The sequence below is a fragment of the Falco naumanni genome, chromosome 6, assembly GCF_017639655.2.
Source record: "Falco naumanni isolate bFalNau1 chromosome 6, bFalNau1.pat, whole genome shotgun sequence".
Taxonomy (NCBI): domain Eukaryota; kingdom Metazoa; phylum Chordata; class Aves; order Falconiformes; family Falconidae; genus Falco; species Falco naumanni.
In genome coordinates, this window is record NC_054059.1 from 83076788 (window position 1) to 83097630 (window position 20843).

Genomic DNA, 20843 nt, shown 5'->3' on the forward strand with positions numbered 1-20843 from the left:
TCAACAAATCTGCATGTTAGAGGAAATATTTCTACCCTAGCATGGAGAAGCTTCAGCTGGAGTTTGCACCTTGCTGAACTCCAAGGAGTCTAATTATGAGCTCCAAGTCTGTAAGAAACCAGGTATCTCATCAGTCTCACAGTTCTTGGAACGACTTTCATTATGTCATAATGTTGTACCGAAAACTGTACAAAATGTTTCAGCCACTGATGTTACAGTGGACTATTTATAGGAATTTTTTTTGGTTTTTTTTCTTTCTTTATCATGCCCTTGCCTTACATGCAGCAAATAAAGCAGACATCTAATATACTGCTCACCTTCAAAGCATGATGGAAGATATGCTGGAAGTTCTATGATCTAACCAGAACTCGGTGCTGCAATTCTGTGTGAACTGAGCTTTACATCCATATGAAATACATTTGCAAATTGTTGTGTTGAGATTGACTTGTTTTGGAAGTGGGATGAAGTGCAATTACATTGTTCAGTGCACCTTCATGAAACCTGATTTTTTAAAGATACCCATGCTCAGGACTTTTCCTCATAAAAGGGGTCTGTTTCAAGAAATATCTCTCAGTTTAAATAATTTGGAGGAAGGGTTATTTAAGAGGTCTGAATGTTGCAACAACATGAAAAACCGTCTTCTGCTACTTCATCGTACTTAGAAAAAAATACTTTCAGTCAGGAGTAAGTTTGAGAGGTAAAAATTTCTTGAAGTCAGCAGTAACTGAAACCAGGAAATTACAAAGGAAATGCCTAAGCTGTCATAACTCTGAGTTCATCGGTAGAATCTCTGTATTAAAGACTCATACATTGCTTGCTCTAGATACCTTGAGGGTCTTGGCTGCTCTTGCAATTTCCAGTCTGTCAGAAGAACAGGTTTTCTACTGCTGGAAGTAACGACAGAATCTCAGAAGTGTTTAATGTTACTTTTTCGTGATGTCATGGAACAGCGTGAAGTTACAGACTATGGGTACGGCTTCTCAAGCAACACCGTGTCTTCTGCTATGTTAGCCACACTGTTCATCAAAGTTACTGCGATTTCATTACACAGACTGGTTTTGGCCCTTCAAAAGCCTTCTGGAGTCACACACATCCCTCACGCGTTTTACTCTGCCAACGATCCAATGTTAATTTTACCATGTCCTCACCTCACGACCGCTGCACGGCATTAGCCGAGGCCCCTCCACTGCACCTTCCTTCATTCCCTAATGCCGTTGATGTTGGAAGCCCCGCAGCCCTTGTGGGCCGCCGAACCGGAGGCCTGGCATCCTCCCTGCCAGAACCAGCGTCTCCTGCGTTCGGTGTGGCCTGCACCTGCGCTCCTGAAGAGCTATTCTGCCGCAACCCTTGGCTTTACCTCACGGGAAACACATGGCAGCTATCCTTCAAGGAAATTATAATGGAACCCCTCTCGTTCTGCCTGGGTGTAGCTCGCTCACAAGGCGGGTGGAGGCCGGCGCGGCGCCTGGTGAAGCCGTGCTGCCCCTGCTCCCCCGCTCCCCGAGGGCAGACACCTCCCGCGCAGCCCGCGGGGCTCTGCCCCTCCTGAGGCGCCGCTGCCTGCAGCGCCCCGCGCGGGGCTCCAGCCGGTCGGGCTCGGGCACGGCGCCGGCCTGCCCGCTGGGTCCGAGGGAGCCGGGGCAGCCCCGGGCCGCCTGAGGCACGAGTGCCGCGGCCGCCCCGCCTCGCGGCCGCCCCGCCGGGCAGCCGCCGCCTGAGGCGAGTCCCGGCGGCAGCGTGCGGGCCGCCAGCCGCCTCTGCGCGGAGCAGCCAGTAAGGGGGCGCTGGGCGGCGGGTTTGGCGTGCGGCGGAGCGGGCTGCGGATCACCTGCGGCAGCGGGGGGGCCGGGGAGCTCCGCCTCCCCCTCCTCCCCCGGTTAATCGCATCCCCCTCCTCCCGTGGCAGGCACCGGCGGCGAGGCGGCTGGGCAGAGCTGCCAGCCTGCTGCAGGCGTACGGGCGCCCGCACCCCGCCGGCAGGGAGGGCCGGGCTGGGGCTGCCGGCTCCGCCGCCCTCGCATTTGCCCCAGCCCGGTGTCGGCGCGGCCGTGAGCCGCCTGCCGTCGCCTCCCCGCGGGGAACCGCCGCCGCCCGCCCGGGCACCGGGAGCAGCGCCCGGGAGCAGGAGACAGAGGGGGGAGCCATGGCCGAGGGGGGCGAGGGCGAGGACGAGATCCAGTTCCTGCGAACTGTAAGCGCCGGGCTTGTCTCCCCACCTCCGCGCGGCGTGGGGCAGCGGCCGGGGCCGTGCGGGCGGAGCGGGGCGGCTGGCGGCGCCCGGACCCTGCCCTGAGCTGCGGGCGGCGGGCACCCGGGCGCCGCGGGGGGGGGGGTGTCCTGCCGGGGAGGGGGCAGCGGGCCCCGCCGCCCCGGGGCGCTCCTGTCAGGGCGGGTGCGGAGCCCCCAGCCCTTTCCCTCTCCACCGGGCAGCACCCGCGGGGGGCCGTAACTCCCCGCCGGGCGCGGGGCTGAGGCGCGGGGCTGAGGCGCGGGCAGGGCGCTCCCGCCGCCTCCCGCAGGTACCTCCGCGCTGCCGCCCCCCGCCCGTGCGCTCGCCTACTGCGGATCCTAACCCAGCAGCCCTCCCAGCCTAAAAGCTGCAATCACACTCCTCTTACAAAAATAGAATTTAAAAAAAAAACCAAACAACCCAATCACCTCTCCCACCCCACCCCCTCTCTACCAAGCTTCCCACTAACTTGCAGGCGTTCTGGCTGAACACAGATTAATAACGTGTGGGTTGTCTTTTTTTTTTTTTGGTGTGAGCATCCTTCCTTTACTTCTGTTTTCTTCAGTCCAAAGCATGTGAAGGCACTGGAGCGTTAGTTTCTTCCTTCCGTTTAATTAATACATCAGGACTGCTGCATTTTATGCTCATCTGGATTATTTTTCTTCAAGCCATGCTTTTTATTTACCTCCTGGGCCATCTCCCAAGTGCTGTTTCCATGCACAACCCTAGCAAGTTTTGCAGATGGGCATATTTGAGTGGTGGTGTACGCGAGCCCTGTCACAGTTGGAGGAAAAATTGCTGAGGCATTTGTTAAGTGGAGCTAAACCCACGGGTAAAGCTCAGCTTGCTTTTTATTTAGTACAGTCGGGTTTAGAAAACATTTGTGATCAGTGTCTTGTAAGAAAATACATTGGCAAAGGAGGGAAAAGCAAGCCACGCAGTCTACGTGAAGCATACTCATATGCTGTTTGCAGAATCGTGAATCCCAGGTTGCGGTCATCTTATGTTTATTTCAGTCAGTAACTGTAAAATAACATATACATGCTGTTATTCTTTTTTTTATTATTATTATTGATTGATTGAGCATTCTTAGAAAATCTGGCTTTATGGGGAATACAGCTGTTATGCAACGCTGGCATGTAGATCATCAACTTTTTTCCCCTCGGCGTTCTGTGACTTCTATTGTAGTGTTGCCTAACACCTAAAGACCAAACAGATGGATGCTTCTTTGAAAGATAATTTGTCATTTCGATTTACGCGAGTTTTATTATTAGTACTTCTCACTGGTAAACATTTTTGGAGGACTTGTACAACGACAGTCTTCCTGCAGGTTTGCATGTTTAAGCTTAGCTCATGGGAGGGCTGTTATCTGAATGCTTAATAGGGAGAGAGAAGCAGTGAGCATGCTAATGGTGCTCAGCACATCTACGGTAACGTTAAACTACAGCATCTGACAGCAGCAGCATGTTATGTAAAGCAGCACTCCCGATAAAATGTGTCAGGCTTTGTACAGATCTGGCCAGCCCAGCCTTAGAAGATACTCTAAAACTTTTTAGAATGTTGTGGTGGTGATAAAATGACCTTGAACGTGGTAAACTGAGGCATGAGGGGGAATGCTTTTTGTGTAGTGAAATAAAAAAGGCCTGAAAAACATCCTTTCCTTGTGAAGTTGTGAATCTCTGATGTTTAGCAGTATGTTAGTGATTTTTACTCCTCTTTTCCTTGCACTTTGTCAAAGTTTTGAACATGACTTGGAAAAGTCAGTTGCTTTAAGACATATAATTGATGTAGACTTCCTTTCATCTATTCTTAGAAAACTTGGATTAGTATTCTCTAAAGCTATCAGATGTGGGTAACTTTCTGAATGACATTGATAGAAAGCACTGGAAATTGGATATTACCTGGTAATCGCTGCGGTTTCTCTTTTGGATATATATTTTTTTAAAACGGTAGTTAGGGACAGACGAATTCATAAATGGCTTGGTAGATAAAATAGAACTTTTCAAAGAACACCTTATGCAAGTGAAAAAGCTTTCCATGCTTTGAATACCTTAATGATGACATCTGTAGGCCGACTAGATGGAAACAGTGCTCTTCGTTTTTTCTTCTTTTCATAGGACCTGATAAACTTTCTGAAATTTTGGGTTCTCTTTTTGGTGTTTCAAAATTACCTTACCATCTTTAGAGTACACCCTGGAATGTAAACACAATATTATTACTTTTTTTAATGTTTAAAGAGAAATATGAGATTTTATTAAATAAAGAAAATAATCTTTATTTGCATCAAGCTACCGAACAGCATTTGTACTTGTCATCTAGATTTTGACCGGTAATATCCATTTCTCTTCTTCTTCACGCAGTTCTGTTTGCCTAATGACTCCTCTTCTTAATTTGCTGGTTTTATTCTAATTTTTTGATAAGGTGGCATCATGTATTTCCTCCTACAGATTTTGCTGCTAGGATGGATTCCTGTTTCTTTTGGGAACAATTTGAGTTTGATATGGCACTTCTGAGAAGGGAATGTAACCTGTTACCACCCGGCACTTCTGGAAGCATCGGTTTTTATGTTGTTTGAGCTAACTTCAGACAGACTGGAATCCAGCTCTGTGCTGGTCAGTTCTCAGGGAAATCTTCTATGGTCCTGGGAACGACGTGCTTCTCCACACAGACAGGGGTCTCTCCCTCGTTACTTTGCTGAATACTCCAGCTGGAGATGACCTTGTGATATGTGTAGCCTTTTTGGGGCTTGGAAGTACCTTCTCCTGATTTTCCCACTGAATGAGCACACACTGTGCAAGAGAAGTGAAGAGGTGCAAGTGCCCTGCTCTAGCTTTTATTAGTTGTGCTCTGGGGAGGACTTTTTCCCTGTAAAGGATTGCTTTCTTTTTTTTAACTAGGAGAAAGGAGAAACATGTGCAAAACACTTACATTGTTTAGTCTTTACAGTCAAGAATCTGAAACTTTTATAGTTAATACGGAAATGACCTGGTTAGTGTCGTTTGTTTGTTTGGGTTTTGTTTGTTTTTTTAGGATGTGTAAATTGACCAGAGTGAAAATAATTCAGAGTTCCAGGAGAAAAACAAAAAATGTTTTTGCCTAATGCACCTGTGCAAGGATTGTTTTTTGTGCAGCAGAACCCCCCTAAGGGAAGGCTTTTGTGTGGAGTGGGTGGTAAGCTGATGAGAGGATTAAAACAGTTGCAGTACTTCACCAAAATACTGCCTATGAATATCCCTTCTGTCGGTTTAAGGTGTCCTGAATTTTGGGAGCACTATGTACCTAAGAGTGGTGAGAAATGTGTAATGTAGCTGTTTCATCTTGTGGTGTTCCTGATGCCAGTATGGATAGTTTTCTGGAGTTGTGGAGGTTCTTAAATTAGAGGCAAGTCATCTTTTCTACGTTTGTGGTAGCAGACACCACCAGAACACACCAAGTAAGGCTGACAGGGTTATGGTCTTTCTCGACTGTCTTCTGAGGCAGTGAAGACTATTACGTCTGTCAGGAACCAGAAGCATAATCAGTGTGAGCAGCACATTTTCCCCAGGTCTGTTGGAGTCGTCTTCTCCTTTTCATCTCTTCCCCTTTTTTTCTTTTTAAGGTTGGAATGCTGATGTTAGACTGTGTGCTCTCTTCTAATGCTTTTTTCTTTTTTTTTTCTTTTTTTTCTTCATTTGTTTAATCAGCAACTTGCAGTAAAATAGGATCTTTTGCTTGAGTGAACATACTCTGTGCTGCCTTACTTGCTACATGGACTTGATTGTTCTGAGTGTGACTGTCAGAGAGAAGTGTAAGACTACTTTCCAACACTGGAAAAGGGCTTTTAAATGAACTTAAACATTATTTAAGATTCATGTTTGACATGCAAAAGATTTTACTCACTCAGTGCTGGGATTTAATATTTCAGATTATAAAAGAATGGAGTCTATGGCAGAGAATTTTTCTGCATTCTGAAACGAACAATGTAAGGTGGTCACATTTCAAGGGCAGGAATTCTGTAATCCCAGAGTCACTTCAGTTCCAGATATTCTTCATTACGGCAGCATTTAAACAATGAATGTCACTTTAAATCTGACTAAAAATCATATGCTTAGATGCTATCCTGAATGAAGATTCTGTGGAATCAGAGGACACAAAAGGAACCTGGAAAAACAAGGTTAGAAGATTATTGTAAAATAAGTAACTAAACATGAGAAGAATTATGTGAATCTCTTGGTGAAATAGAATTTATTTGTTGGTTTTTTTGTTGTTAAATCCCTCGATGCTTTTCATATGCTGCTTATCTTTAAAGGGGTCTCTCAAAATATGTTAGATTCTGGTAGCTGCAGTCATCAAACATAAAAACACAGCTGCAGAATGCACTGAAGAAAATGCTCAAAAGCAATCTTGGATATTAGAAGCAATTTTAGAAGGAAAGAACACTGAAAAACACTTTGGTTAGCCTTTTTTTTTTATTTATTGTTAAAAAGTATTTCTTGTACCTGTCAGTATGTGACTTCTGAAGATTCACAAGGTACTGGCATGAGAGACCACTGTTTAACAGCTCATGTGAGGGATGGCGTGGCTGAGATTGCAGCATTTGTACCTTCCCCTCTAAGGCACTGCACTGCAGTACAGATACCGAATATGATCTCAAATTCTGTTTTGGAATTGAGCTGGACAGGCTGTTTGTAGTGAACAGGTTTTAGCTAGGACATGCAGTCTGCTTTTTATTTGGGAATTGTGTGAAAATTTTCTATATGAATTTTTTGATTCCAAAATTGTTTGACAAACATTTTATATGACCATTCAGGTGATATTACTGGATAAGATCAGCTGTCTAGTCTGTGTACTGTCTGGTCCAGTGTTCTGCATCTGGAAGTTGTCTGAATCGGATGTGTGAGCAGGAGGCTGAGGAAGCTCTGTAGCAAACGGTTGGTCCACCAGGGTAGTTATTTGCTCTGTGAATTGGTTGACTGATGTTCTGAGAGCCAGAGAGCTGCTCTTCCTTCAGTATCTGAAGATGCTTTGATGCACCATGCTTTTCAGTGTCCTGAAGTGGGAGGAAAGTCTATTGCAGGAACTTAAGCTGTGGGCAGATGGTAAAGAGACAATTCCAGTTAATTTCTGACCCAAGATTTAGAATGGTCCTAAGAGCTCTGTCTGCCTTTCACTTCTTGATCTGAATGCTATATTATGACAGCATATTGTAAAGGTGGTTATCCTCTTATATAGTGGTGTGGAAAGTGCACAGGTTGATTCTAATTCAGGAAAGTACACCAGTCTTTCTGGCGTGCGAATAGGGGTGTGTTTTTCTCTGAATCAAGATAAAAGATTGGAAACCATCTGTGTGGGGAAATACTGACAGTGGGCTGCATCCAGGAAGTATTTGAATTACACTGAAAATGCAAAAACCTTTTTATTCTGATTTTTATACTTACAGGTGCTTCATGTTAAAACTCTGAGTTAGTTTTGTTTTTCTTAATTAATTAAATTAAACGTTTTGTTTAAATTTCCTGAATTGTCTGAAGTAGGCTTGGTTTTGTGGAGAATGGCAAAAGAAAACTCAGAAACTGTGTATGTATTCCTATACTTCCTAATAAAACTTCAGTGACACAAATTTTTCTGTTTGGCATCATGGTACTAGTACAGAAATAAACATTGGACTGTAAAATGAACACATTTTATCAGGGTAAATGAAAGAATTGTAACTTTCTCTTACTGTGGTTGTTGCAATTTTAGTTGTGATTGATGGAACATGTCAGCAATGTGTTTTCTATATTGTGGCTATCTAAATTTTTTTTTCTTAATTTGTGCACAAAAAGAGTAGTTACTCATTAGCAAATACTTCCTTGCAAGTGCTATACAGAAGTCTCATGAAATGGAGTTCTGCTTCATTGTCATACATAAGTACCACAGATTTATGGCTGTATCTTAAGTGTTGGTAAGAATAGCTAAAATAAATACATTAGTCAAAGCAATGGTGGTCTTTTTTTTTTTTTTTTTTTATAGTACCATTTCTAAAAAATATTTGGGTTTTGCATATGTAAGTTTTAATGGGCCTCGTGGCCACCCCTGTGGAGCACTGTTCAACGTTTTGGGAGTGAAACTCTGATCCCTGTGAAGGCAGAGCTATTGATTTCAGTGTAACCAGGATTTCGTATCCAGCCTTTGTTTGCAGGCAGAATGGCTGGGAGTGTGCATATAATAGTTGTTCCTGTGTAAATGCAGGTTTGTTTCTGAAAACTGCTAAAAAAACTCTATGGGAAGATTCAGTCTTCTGGTTGGATTTGCTCCTAGCTCTGATACTGTTAGATTCTCGTTACGGCTTACGTCCTGAATCCATTAGCTCATCAATTCTGGGAAATTAAGCTCTATGAATTTTTGGAGATGGCTGTCCCTTTCATGGTACTGATGTAGAAATAAAATTGCAGCAATTCTCTGTTTGTATTTTATATTGGAGAGGGGCTTGCTTTTTTACCGATCATCAATGAGAATTTTGCAATTGATTGCAGGTGGACACAGTTTCTCAGAAGAATAAATTCTCCAGACAAGTAATTTCTAAGGTTGAAAGAGTAATGTTTTCCTGTTGATACCATTCAGACTTCATCTCTGAACAAAAATGGTCCCCTCTTTTGTGAGGGAAGTCCTGTATCTCTTAAGTGAGAACTTCTTATTGACATATAAAACTACCAGAAGCCGAGTTCTGCCTTGATTGAGCTACTTGGTTTGAATTTTCTGCTAGAGCATTAGGAGAACAGGGGAAGTAGCTAATAAAGTACATGATCAGAGCACCCTAATTTTCTTTTATTTTGTCCAAATTCATCCATATGTGCTACACAAGTAACTGTTTCATTTGGTCTGACTTTTCCTTTCTTGGTATGTACTTGCATTCGTAACATCAGTTCTTGAAGTAATATTAATGTTATTCTGAAGGAAGAGGAAGAGGGGTATGATTTTTCTCAAGAACAAGAAAGGGAAAAAAAAACCCTAACCACCAAAACCTGAACTAGTAAAATGACTGGAAAAGCAAGTGCCAGGGCAGACTTTGCCCTACTGTCTTGTCAGTGCTTTTTCTTATTTAGATTAAAAAGCTTTAACAGACAGCTTTATAAAATGTGGTAAATAAAATGAGGAAAACTTAAGCGCAACGTATTTTCTTCTAATGAAAGCTGAAATGTCAATTCTGTTACTTTGTCCTTCAGACAGCTTGAAAACCCCCATTTTAAACCTGAGCTGTGGTCAGGTGAAAGCGAGAACAGAGCACTCTAATTATTGACACAGTTACACCCTGGGATTCCTCCCAATAGCAAAGGAAGGATAGCCTGGCATAATTTTCTGTCTCCCGTCTGTATTCTGCTGAAGATGTACGCTATGTTTTGCAAGTGCATGGCACTTACGCCATGCCTGGCTGTGTTGTCTATCCCACTCTGGAATGGAAGGCTTCTCGAAGAGGCAGCCTGATGCATCTCAGTAATTGAGAAAAGGCAAAAAGGAACTAGTTCAGATGACAGTTCAAGCCTTTTAAAGGCAACCACAGCAATGCAGAGCTCACTGCAATGCTCTGCGCCCATCAGGGGCACAGCAGTGATATTTCTTTGTTCTCTATTGTAACAAATAGAGCACCTGAGGGCAGCCACTGCCTGCAGCAGCAGCGCAGTGAAGGTCACCCCAGTTTCCTAACAAAGACTAGCAGGAACTCCCATGTGCTTTTCCTCCAGTGTAGTTTTATGCTGCGCTCCCTTGTTAATAGGCGTGAGATTCATTAACTAGTTATGTATTTACTTACGAAAGAACTCTTGCTTTTCTTTGTCATTTTTTACATAATAATGGTGGTGTAACTTGTCAGGTGAAGGGTTTACACTCTTCATATATGTTGCTATGTCTAGATTCTGATGATAAGTTACTCAGCTGTAGATTTGAACAAATGTATATTTGAGGCGTGTATTGCAATTCAGCAGAAGCTTTGCTTAGCTTAGTTTTTCAGAAGTGCTTAATAAAACCAAACTGGTACCTATGTGCCTACTGTTTGGCAAGTGAAAGATGTGACAGGTAAGATGACATAATATGAGCTATATTAACTTATTTGATAGTCACAATTTCTGTTTCAATGTAATGCTGTAATGGTCAGCTTTACAGTAATACTGTGTTGAGAGGAGCATTCACACTAGCAGCTGCATTAAATTTTAAATAAAAAGATGGGCTCACTCTTTTAGTGTTGGGATGTACTTCAATGTTTATCAGAGTCAGGAATGACTTCCTTCTAATGACTACTGCTTGAAGAAAATTGGAAATCTAATGTTACCTAGTAATGCAGTAGACTTCCCAGAGGGACTTTGGCAAAATTTGACGAGGTATCACTCTGAAAGGCGCATGGATCAGTTATTTTTTAACATGGAAGATGTTTTAGTGCAGGACAATTTCTTTGTTGATTTGGTTTCATTCATATTCTAAACACTATAGGACCACAAAGGAGTAATAAGATCACTACATTTTATGAGGCAGCTTCCCAGAGGATTTCAGAGTAATTAGTGCTATACAACAACTTATGTCTGTTACCTGATTGTTTTTTACTCGACTGTGGGAAATAATACCTGATGGATATTAGTTGGCAGAACCAAATGCTGAACACTGGCATGTTTTGCTTCTCTGCATCTGTGAAAACTCTGGAATCCTGCTGTGAAAACTGAGTGCACTGAATGTGAAGAATGTCCCTGCTTAAATCCTTTTTTTGGAGGAATGATGGGAGGAAGCAACACGAAATTTTCATTGGCTGCCTGTGAGTTTACCTGGGGATTGCCAGACAGTGGAGTTATATTAGTGGAATCAAGCCAGAAATGGCTGTCTCTTATACCTGTATTTCGTCCTTGCAGGGCAGGCAGAGCTGGAAAATGTGACTGCCTGGGCTCTGTGTGGGGTGTATTCTTTCATAAAAGAAAAATGGCAAAAGAGGAAGGTATATTCCTTTGCTGATTATGCCAGCTAATTTCCCTTGGTGTATGAGCATCTTCCATTCCCGTGATGGCCAAGTAGAATTCCTTATATAGGAATTTAGGTGGAGGAATGAATGGATTTTAAAGAGTGTTCAAAGTAATCCTGGGTAATTGGGTAGATCTGCTTAAGGCTTAGTGAACTACTGGGTACATGGATGCATTTGTTACAGAAAATGGGAACCAGGAAAACTCTCCAAACCAGACGATGGTTTAGAAAGCCAACACTGGCTTATTGCCATGCTGGGTGCATGGGGGACCTTCCCTCCTGACACGCACACCGAGTTTCTGGAGGGTATACGCGATGTACAGTGGAGAACTTGCGTGCCCACAGGACGCTGCGTGTTCGTTTTCATTCGCACACAGGACTGGTTGCGAGTTTCTGGCTCCCATGGCAGGTCAGCGCGCCCTCAGCGAGCGCTGCTGACGGCTGTTACCAGCCACGCGCGCTCCCCAAGCGGGGCTTTACTCTCCTTCGGGGTGGGGGGAGCTATTGGAGTTGGGGGTCCAGATCTGCCATTACCACAGTTGCCTTTGTCCTACTTACAACAGGTTTTCTGTGGATCACAACACCTTATCGGCTTGTCTCCTCTGGCGGCCAGAACTCTTCCACTTGGAGGCTTCTTTCTGCATAATTTACATAAGGGTGTTCTCCTTATCTGCTCTTTGTTTCCCAGGGTTGACTCCCTTGATTATAGAAATCCTTTCATCCATCAGTTTTGATGACCTCAGTGGGTGGGTCAGCTTGACAGGAACTTTGTGCACTTACTCTTGTTTAACCTGTAGTTAAACACTAAATCAGAGTTTGGTAATTCAGGAGTTTGGCAACACAGTTACTGATAATTGATCCTCTTTGTGGGTCAGGAATGTAGCCATACTGATAAATTTTAAAATCACTTACGGTGTGTTTGTTTTCTAGTTGTAAAGCAGAATAATTTCTATAACTTATATAGAATATAATTTCTTATAAGCAGAAGCTTGCTAGGCGCAAGCTAGATGATTAAACCTCTCTGTACGGCCACATGACCTTCATCCTGAAGCAGTCTTTGATAAAGTATCTGGTTTCAATGATGACAGCAGCTACCTAAATATCTGTAGCCCTACAACAGTCATGAGAATGCTGTGTGATTCTAGCACTGAGGGCTAGACTGAAAATAAGCATCAATCATGTGACTTCATATTTCTATTTTCTGCGTTTACAAAGTAGATTTTGCAATGCTAATGCATAGGCAGTTACGTGCATTTATGCAGCCTTGTTGCAAGTACCAGGGAGATCGAATGCATATCCACTTTTCCATGCAACAGAAAAGTAAACCCCCCAAAATTCACAATGTGTTGTGGGGAAAGATTTAGTAAAAATAAAATGGGGATGGAGAAAACCTGTCTTCTGGTGTTACAAGTAATTTAATAGCCCTTCATTGCTAAAGAGTTGGATTAACCTTCTTTTTTAAAAGCTTGTATTAAATAAATCTTGGGTTGGGGTTTTTCTTCTGCCTAAGTTGACACAGAAGGCAAAGACTTGTTTCAGGATTTGGCACATACCGGTAGACAGCTGAAGGAACCACACTCATGCAGATGTGAAATGGTTCATTCATGAAAACTATCACGGCAAGTGTGGCTGAAGAGATCTAACTTTCCTAATAAAGGAACTGAGATGAGTCTGTAAATAACACTATGAATTCTCAGGACCAGAAATGTTAGATAACATTGCTGAAGTGTGATTGAGGCAAAGAATCCATGAAGCAGTACCATCACATTTAAACACAGTGCTGGAATAGTATGGATAACAGGGGTAAGAGTTGTATTTATTGGTGTGTGCGCAAGAAGTCTTGATTAATTTCTTGTAGTCTTGGAATTACGTAGCAAGTCCTTCAGAAGAGCTTATGAGCAAAAAAGCACTAGTCTGGTACTTAGTAATTGCAGGAGGGTGATAGCTGCATAGGTCAGTGCAGAAAACTTCTCAAATGTCATGGGTGTTCCATCACTGTTGACTGAATTTCTGTAGGGTGCGCTTGTGAATTAATGATTCGCTTACCAAGATGTTCTTGAGCAGGTCTTAGCATGATAGTCTGACTGCTTGTTCAAGTATGCCAGCCATTATTTGCTCTCTAATCACTTTTAATATGTCTGATACAGTGAATATGAATTTTAAAAGTTACTATTATTGATACTGGTGTTTTGATGGAAGAAGATTCATAAAGTTTGCAAAAAGAAAGGATTGCAAAAGAAATCATCAGTGAAGGCCTGATCTCCATTTTGAGCTGACCAGGTCTTGTAGAAACATCCTGTAAGTTTAGTTTTGGTATGAGAAGGTTCCTGAAATCCTGTCGAAGAAATGCTGTTGCACGAATAGTACTTCCAATGTTGTGTCTCCAGGTCCATTTCTGAAATCTGTCAGCAGCATCTCATACAAGAAGAGTACTGTATTTATGCTGTATGTTATCTGCCGGTTCATTTGAAGTTGCTTTTCTTTGGACTTTCAACATCGAAGTCTAAACCCTGTTGTTTAACCTTTCTCCTTCATCCTTTTTCTTGTCACAGCCACTGAGATCCTTGTCTTTTGGTATTGATGGCTCTTCCTGATTTAAAGTTTGACAGAGCTTCAACCTAAGCCTGTGGCAGAACTTGCGGTTGTCATTCAGATTGGTAAAAGGATATTTTTCTGAAGGGGGCTCTCACATTTGGGATTTTTTTATTATTCTTATTTTTATTTTATTTCTGTTTTTCTTTTCAACTTCTTTGTCTGACAAATGGTAAGGTCAAGGTTTTCTTCTTTTTTCCTCTCTCAGAACAAGAGATAAGTGTGTTAAAAATGTCCCATCAATTTTACTAGGAAGGAGAGAGGTTATCTTGAGAACTTCAGACATATGTGTTTCTCCACATCGTTTGTACTGATGTGTGGTTTGTGTGCGTTTTCTTTCTCATTCTTTGTGTGCTTGACCTCTGGAAAGCTTCAGCTTATCAAGCTGAAGGACTCCAAAATCCTTGATTTCAAATGGATGGAATTTATCTAGAAAGGCAGAGGGAATGAGCGTAGGAGGGAGGGATGTCAGATCTCATAGGTGAGCTTTGTCATCCTCTTGAGAGGCGTAGCTTGTTGCCTGGCTTGTCTCCAAAATAAAATAGATGCTTTTGCATAGGAAGTGTAATATGACTGAGTTTAGACTCAAAAAGAAACACTTCCATTTTCCATGGAATTGGAGGAGAAAAATGAGTAATTAGGGAGTGAGAATTCGATTTTCATGTTCCTAAAGGTGAATGGAAGTATATTTTTCTAGGTGGAATGTGTGGCTCAGTTCAGTAAAAGCTGTATACCTGCATTTTTAAATACTGAAATATTGACACCTATTTATTGACTACTGTCCACTGAGAATGTAGGTTTGTTTTGGTTTTTTGCCCCCTTCTGATTTAGGGATTTTCATATCTGGTTTTATCTACTGAAAATTAAATTTATGTGGTTTAAAGGTATATTAAGCTGCAGTGTTGACATATTTTATTGATAATGTTACAGGCATCACTTTATTCTGATTCTGTCAGAAGTAATGTATTGCTCTTTTTTATTTTGAAATTTCTAGTTGAATTCTAGCTTATAATTTGTATGTCAGCTGCAATTGCAGCTGAAGTCTCTGAATTTCTTCTTGTATTATAAATCTGTTAGTGAAGCAAAATTAGACACTTTCTGTTTTATCCCCTTTTTTATTCTGCTTTCTGTTCTATAGTTTATTTTTTACTTGGCAGCTGCAAAGATGAAAGAGCATCAGTGACAATATTCTTCCCTTCCAAACCGGTTGGTTTTGGGGGTTGCACCCCAGGCTTGGTAAATCACCTCTCTGCAGAGGTCCTGTGCCTGGCTTAAGGAATTGTTTGGCCCCCTCCACAGAGGTAACTCTAAGAAAACCTCTAGGTGAGAGTTACTAGATCAGTTTTCTGAAGCTGTAATCCTGTGGAGTAATCCAATTAGTATAGTGTGTGAGACGTGCTCAACCTTCAGAACTTGCTGGGGGAGGTTTGTTTCCATGCATGGCATTTGCATTGCAGTTTACATTGGGAGGCCTTGCTGCACTTCTGGATTTACCAACAGAGTAAACTGACACGGGTCGGAACACACCTTCAACGGAAGCATGAGCTTAATTGGGTAGTGAACCGGGAGGGAGTGTGAATGCTAACAAAATTACTTCTTTGTTATGTACCTGTGTGACTTCCTGTTGATGAGTGAGGGTTTTTATGATGATTTGTGTCTGTTACAGAATTACAGTCTGACAATTGGAACCACATCTAGGGCTTGGGAAGCGCATGTTGTTGTAGTAAGTTCTTACTCAAAAGTTCCAGTTTGCTACTAGTGGGTATACCCTAGTGGTTTGTTTTACTGGGGGGCAGAGAGGCGAGGAGTTCTGAGAGTGAAATGGGTTTGCAGCTTTACTGTATAAACAGAGTAAACAGCTGAAGAAAATCCTTATATTTTCAAAATCTCTAGCTGGATCTCATTTTCCCTGCCTGAGGAATAAATTGTTTAAATGAAAGAAATACCTAACACAGGCAAGTTGGTATAACAGGTTGTTAAGCACTATTTTATTAGCAAAAGGCTAGAAGAAAATACTTATGGTACAAATACTTTTCTTTCTTTTTTTTTTTTTTTTGGCCAGAAGCCTAAAAACAAGTCCTGTATTACAAAGGCTGTTTCAAGTAAAAACCTGGCTCTCTTACCTATTGCTTAAATTATATTGCAATCTGAATGTAAATTAATTGATTTTAGTATAATGGCTAGCAGAATAATCTTCTCTGGATCTGCTAAAAATTTCATGAATCAATTTTCTGGTCCATGACTGCAAGGGTCTCTGTATGGCCATGTATGTTTTTTATGTCTGGTTCTGTTGTCACTGACGTTAATGTTAAATGTCCTCTAGACTGTAACCAGAGCTGAATGATACACTCACAGCATTATGTGCCATTGTATATAATGGCCTAAATGTGTCAAATGCGTAGCCTTGTCTGCCATTTTAAGCATGATTAATATTTATTAATATTAATCAAATGCTTACACACCAAAAATGTGTGAACTGGCCTTTACACAGTTAGTTTAATGATGTGTACACATTGCTAACTGTCTTTCAAAATATTTACATCTAATTATTGGTAAACTCTTCTAACTCTGCCACACTGACGTGCCATCTTGTCCAATTCAGTAAAGGTAATAACCTGTCCTACGTTCTTCTTTTCTGAGAAGAAAGCTCGAGTTTTTTCTTATTCTACAAATCTCCTCAAAGTCTTGGTTAAGAAACTAAATGTCGTTCTTGCAGAGTAGCATTTGTAATTTGTATTAGCAATGCGCTTTTTCTGTGGCCAGCATAAATTTTATTATGTCAACCGTGGAACCCAAGGTCAGCTCTAATTTGGACTTGAGGTTACGTATAGTGTTTAGTTTTCTCAGGAAGTCTCATGTGCTGTGGGAGAGTACTGCTTTTTAAGTGCTTGATACATGCAAAACACTTATTTTTCCTATTTCTTTTACTCTTTTATATTTTATATATCTTTTTTAAAAATCCTTTTTTCTTGGTCTCTATTGTGAGACTGGGAGACTTGTCTTGAAGCTTTTTGGTGAGTACAATTGCTTTTGTTATTGAAGGAAGTTTTAATTACGCTTCAAGGTAAGAAATGATCTTGTCACAAAGTTTCCGTAACATCTTAATCTCTTTGATTTTGTTTTGTGTCTGCAAGCCTAGCTAAAGCTGATTTTGGGAATATCAGTACTTGATGGAACTGAGCTCTCGTTGTGCAGTGCTGCTCTTTCAGCCTTGTGTTAACTATGCAACGTGGAAATACTGAAAATGATGCACACTTTCAGGCTCGTTGTAGAGAGCAGGTAAATAGCAAAGCAGGTCTGCTAGTTTTCTGAGTTTGTCAGGATAATTCACCTCACACTTGGAATGCAGCAGAACATATAAGAAAACATAAAGGCATAGAAAAATTCAGGTCTTTACCTTCTACTTGCATTTTGCTACTTTGCCTCGCCTAGCACTTGAACTCCTGGCTTCCAGTAAAACTGAGAGGCTTAAATGGGAAGATCTTCAACTGGCTTTTGGTTACACATCATTGGCATGGCAGTATCTGGTAACGGTCCTTTTCCAGATTATGTCCTGCTGAAATAGTCTGTAAGTTTCTCTTCATACCTACTGGATTTTCCATACACAGGACCAAACCTTCAGTGCACCTTGCATATGTTTTATTCTAGAGTAGTCATTGTTTTCCAGTTATCCAGAGACTTCACTATTATTGGAAATGAATTATTACAAATGAGTATGTGGGCTCATGACTGTGTTTGCTTAAAATGTTGTATAGCACTTGCTGCTGTGTTTTTTTGGGTTTTTGTTGTTGTTGTTTTGTTTTTTCTCCTTAAATGCAGGAGTTAATTTGAATCAGAGTAAAGAAGGAAAATCATAGATTGTACACTTGAAAGTGTACATTATTTGCTTTTCTCTTCTGTTTTTCTTGTGGCTGATTCATGGTTATTCTGTACCCTGTAGGGGTTTGTTCATGTCTGGTTTGTTGGGTTTTGGTGTGGGGTTTTTTTGGTGTGTGTGTCTAAACTAACCCATACCTGGAACTGAAACAAATTTTCAAACTCCTAGATTCTTTGAAAACCGCATCTCTCTTTCTTTATGAAGAACTGGAGGGGAAAGCCCTAAATGGTAGTCTTTTGCCTTATTGAAGATGATGTTGAGAAAAATTGAACAATGTATGAACAACCTCTCGTCCTCTTAAAACTAACCCACTGGTATATATTGTTTTGTCCTTTTGGTCCGACTCTTGCTGAAGTGAATGGTAATGTATTTCTTGATTTGGATTTAGTATTCTAAATATATAATTCAAATAGTTTTCCATATTAAAGATTTTATACCCTGAAGAGATAAGAGCATTGTAAAAATATTAAACTCATGGTAGTTTTATGATTTAAAAAACCGTAGTTTATCACACTTTTTCTTTGGCTAAGGATAAAAAAATATTTTGAAAGATTTTAACATTGTAATATTTATTATAGGGGAGAACAGGAAACTGCTTTTTATGTATTACTTAATACTTTTTGGTTTTGAAGATTCTTGTGACCTTTTGGTTTGGTTCTTTGCAGTCAACCTCTGCACGTTTTTTTGTTTGTTTTTTTTTTTAAATTCAGGCAAGCATTAGCCGTACTTTTTCTTTGTCCTGTGAGATTCTGTTTGGTTTTCTTTTTTATTATTATTATTTTTATTTATTTTTTTCCTCAAGGTGGAAAGCAAGCTCTAGTCTGTAATTTGTGTTCCTCAGTAAGGAGATACAGTACAGCAAAATCATAAATAAATACATTTTTTTTAAGACTGCAAACATGCTGCTGAAAGCTATAGTAAGGTTTGGGTCAGAGAAGATAAAAGAATCTGGGTGGACTCGAAGACTTCTATTCTGGAAGGCAGCCTGAAACACCCGTTCGTTCCACTCCTTGTGAGGCCAGGGAAACCATGCTGCAGAAGAGATTTCCATCAGGTCAGTCAACCTGGAAAGGTAGAAAACAGGTCAGAATTGGGCTACCCAGGCTTGGTGCTGACTTCCAGGAGAAATTAATTCCCCATTGGCCTTTCATTGCACTAGCTTCAAATTTCTCAGCAGTAACAGAAAGCTGGTCTGGAATGGGTGGTTTTTCTCCCGTCAGACCCTCGGTGGTCTATGGAATGCAGTTCTCTCCTTGCACCTGATAATTTTTTGGTGCGTTCAGCTGGAAATGTGAACATTCTACTTAAGCGCTAACAGAAGATTCACACCTCCCGGTGTTCAGGGACTATTTCTTTCATTGGATGTGTAAGAGAATTCAAATGAGAAAGTACAGTCCGTTAGCAATATTAGAATTCGCTAGGTTTTGGTTTTGTAACTTCTGTTAGTTCAATAGCATTCTAATACCCTAACCAGAGGTGATAGCTCTCTTAGCTGTTGTTTGTGTGTTATATTTTCAGATTTAGTCATTGTGCCAAGGATTGGATTGTTATGTACTGTGTGTTCAGAAAGTATTTAACAAGTAGTAGAGGCAAACAGGATGCAAACCCCAGTGTATCGTGATTAGCCCAATGCTGCAGGACGTTAATAATCACAGAGAGGAGGTCTTTGTAGCTGAAATGTGTGCAAAGTCCATCGTGATCTTTTGGAATTCAGGGATGTGTCAATTGAAAGTATCATTGTAATTGGTGCATCACAGTGTGATGCTCATGAACTGACTCTGGAGGTTGAGAGAAGCTGCTGTTACGAGATTTGGAGGTGATCCAGGGGACAAACAGAGTATTATTAAAGATTAGCTGATAGAAGTATCATTCCCATCAGATTAATCAACATGACATCTATGAAACTGTGCTACAGCTTGCAGTGTTGAACCTTCCTCTCCAGTATTGTTTTAATTTGAAGACTCTTCTTATGGAGGTTTATTTTTAGGTTGTGTTGTGTTTCTGTGGGGGTTTTTTTGGTGTTTTTTTTTTTTTTTCTTTTCTGTGTTGTTGGGTGGGGTTTGGGTTTTTTTTGGTTTTGTTTGGTTTTTTTTTTTAACAGCATGTTAAGTTACTTCTGCAAAGTTTGTAATGACCTTTTTCCTCTTTATCTTTTATTTTTCTCTCTCTCTCTCTTTTTTTTTTTTTCTTTTTTTTTTCCCCTTTGGAAAATTTGGGCATTAGAAATTGTGTTGCGTTGTTCTGGTGCATTTCAATGCATTAGTTGCACAGCTCGGCTGGCATGGTTTTGTTGGCAAACCAGGATAAACAAAGGAGATGAGTCATGTAATTTTAGCCTTGGAGCTTGAAAGACAAAGATTGAAAAGTTTTGGTTGCTTGGTTTTGGTTTGGGGCGATTTTTTATTTTATTTTTTTTGTTTCTGGAAGAGGATTATACACCACGAGAAATGTCATGATTTATGATTGCTCCTAACTAATTAACTTGAATATGGATTGATTTTTAAACAACAAATATTCTGGTATTCATTTTTCTCTCTGGTGTAGCTTTTTCTTTGGATCAGGTGGAGGAAAATCTGATGGGAGGGCTTGCAAGATACTGGAGTCCAGGCAACTGTGAAAATTTAGGTACCACTTTGTTTAGTTGGAGGGGGTCATAAAGGTCAGTTGTGGAACAAGTATTATGAATTCAGGCTACTTGTTGCTTAAGGAATTTGGGACCTCTGAAACATTTCACCAGTTTAATCTTTGATTAACTCTTGCCCCTCTATCCTGACATTTGGTTAAGAATCTCTGTAGAAAGCCTTTCCACGACTATATTGGTAATTGTAAGTGAAGATAATGAGGGTCCTATCACTACATATGTTTTTATTACTAGGGAGAGACTGTGGTCTAGATGACAGCACATTGGCAAAGGAGATGTGGCTCCTGGTTTCTGGAAGTTCATCCTCTGAAGAGGAGGCTTAAGTACAGTGGTGCTGGAAAATAAAACAGCCCTCAGATCCCTCTTTAGGTATAAAAACTCCTCAGCTGATCTGAAGACCCGCTATCACTGTATCTTCTACTTCTGCTGCTAAAACTGGATTTGTTAAAACGTGCATCAGTGTGTGTATTCATACCCGGATTTCCATCTATAATGTGAAGATGAAGTTGCATTCCTCTCGCTGTAAATTGCCTGGAGACTGATTGATC

The 20843-nt window shown here is 41.1% G+C and overlaps 1 protein-coding gene across 10 annotated transcripts in view; it reads left to right on the forward strand.

The window, feature by feature from the left end:
* Positions 1-1919: 1919 nt before the first annotated feature.
* The window catches only part of RYR2 (ryanodine receptor 2), a 435368-nt gene continuing 416444 nt past the window's right edge, over positions 1920-20843 (forward strand). For all 10 annotated transcript variants that reach the window (XM_040597875.1, XM_040597877.1, XM_040597881.1 and 7 more), the window contains exon 1: positions 1920-2191. In XM_040597875.1, the coding sequence (XP_040453809.1) occupies positions 2144-2191 (48 nt within the window). In that variant the 5' untranslated portion in view covers positions 1920-2143. The remainder of the gene's footprint in view (positions 2192-20843) is intronic.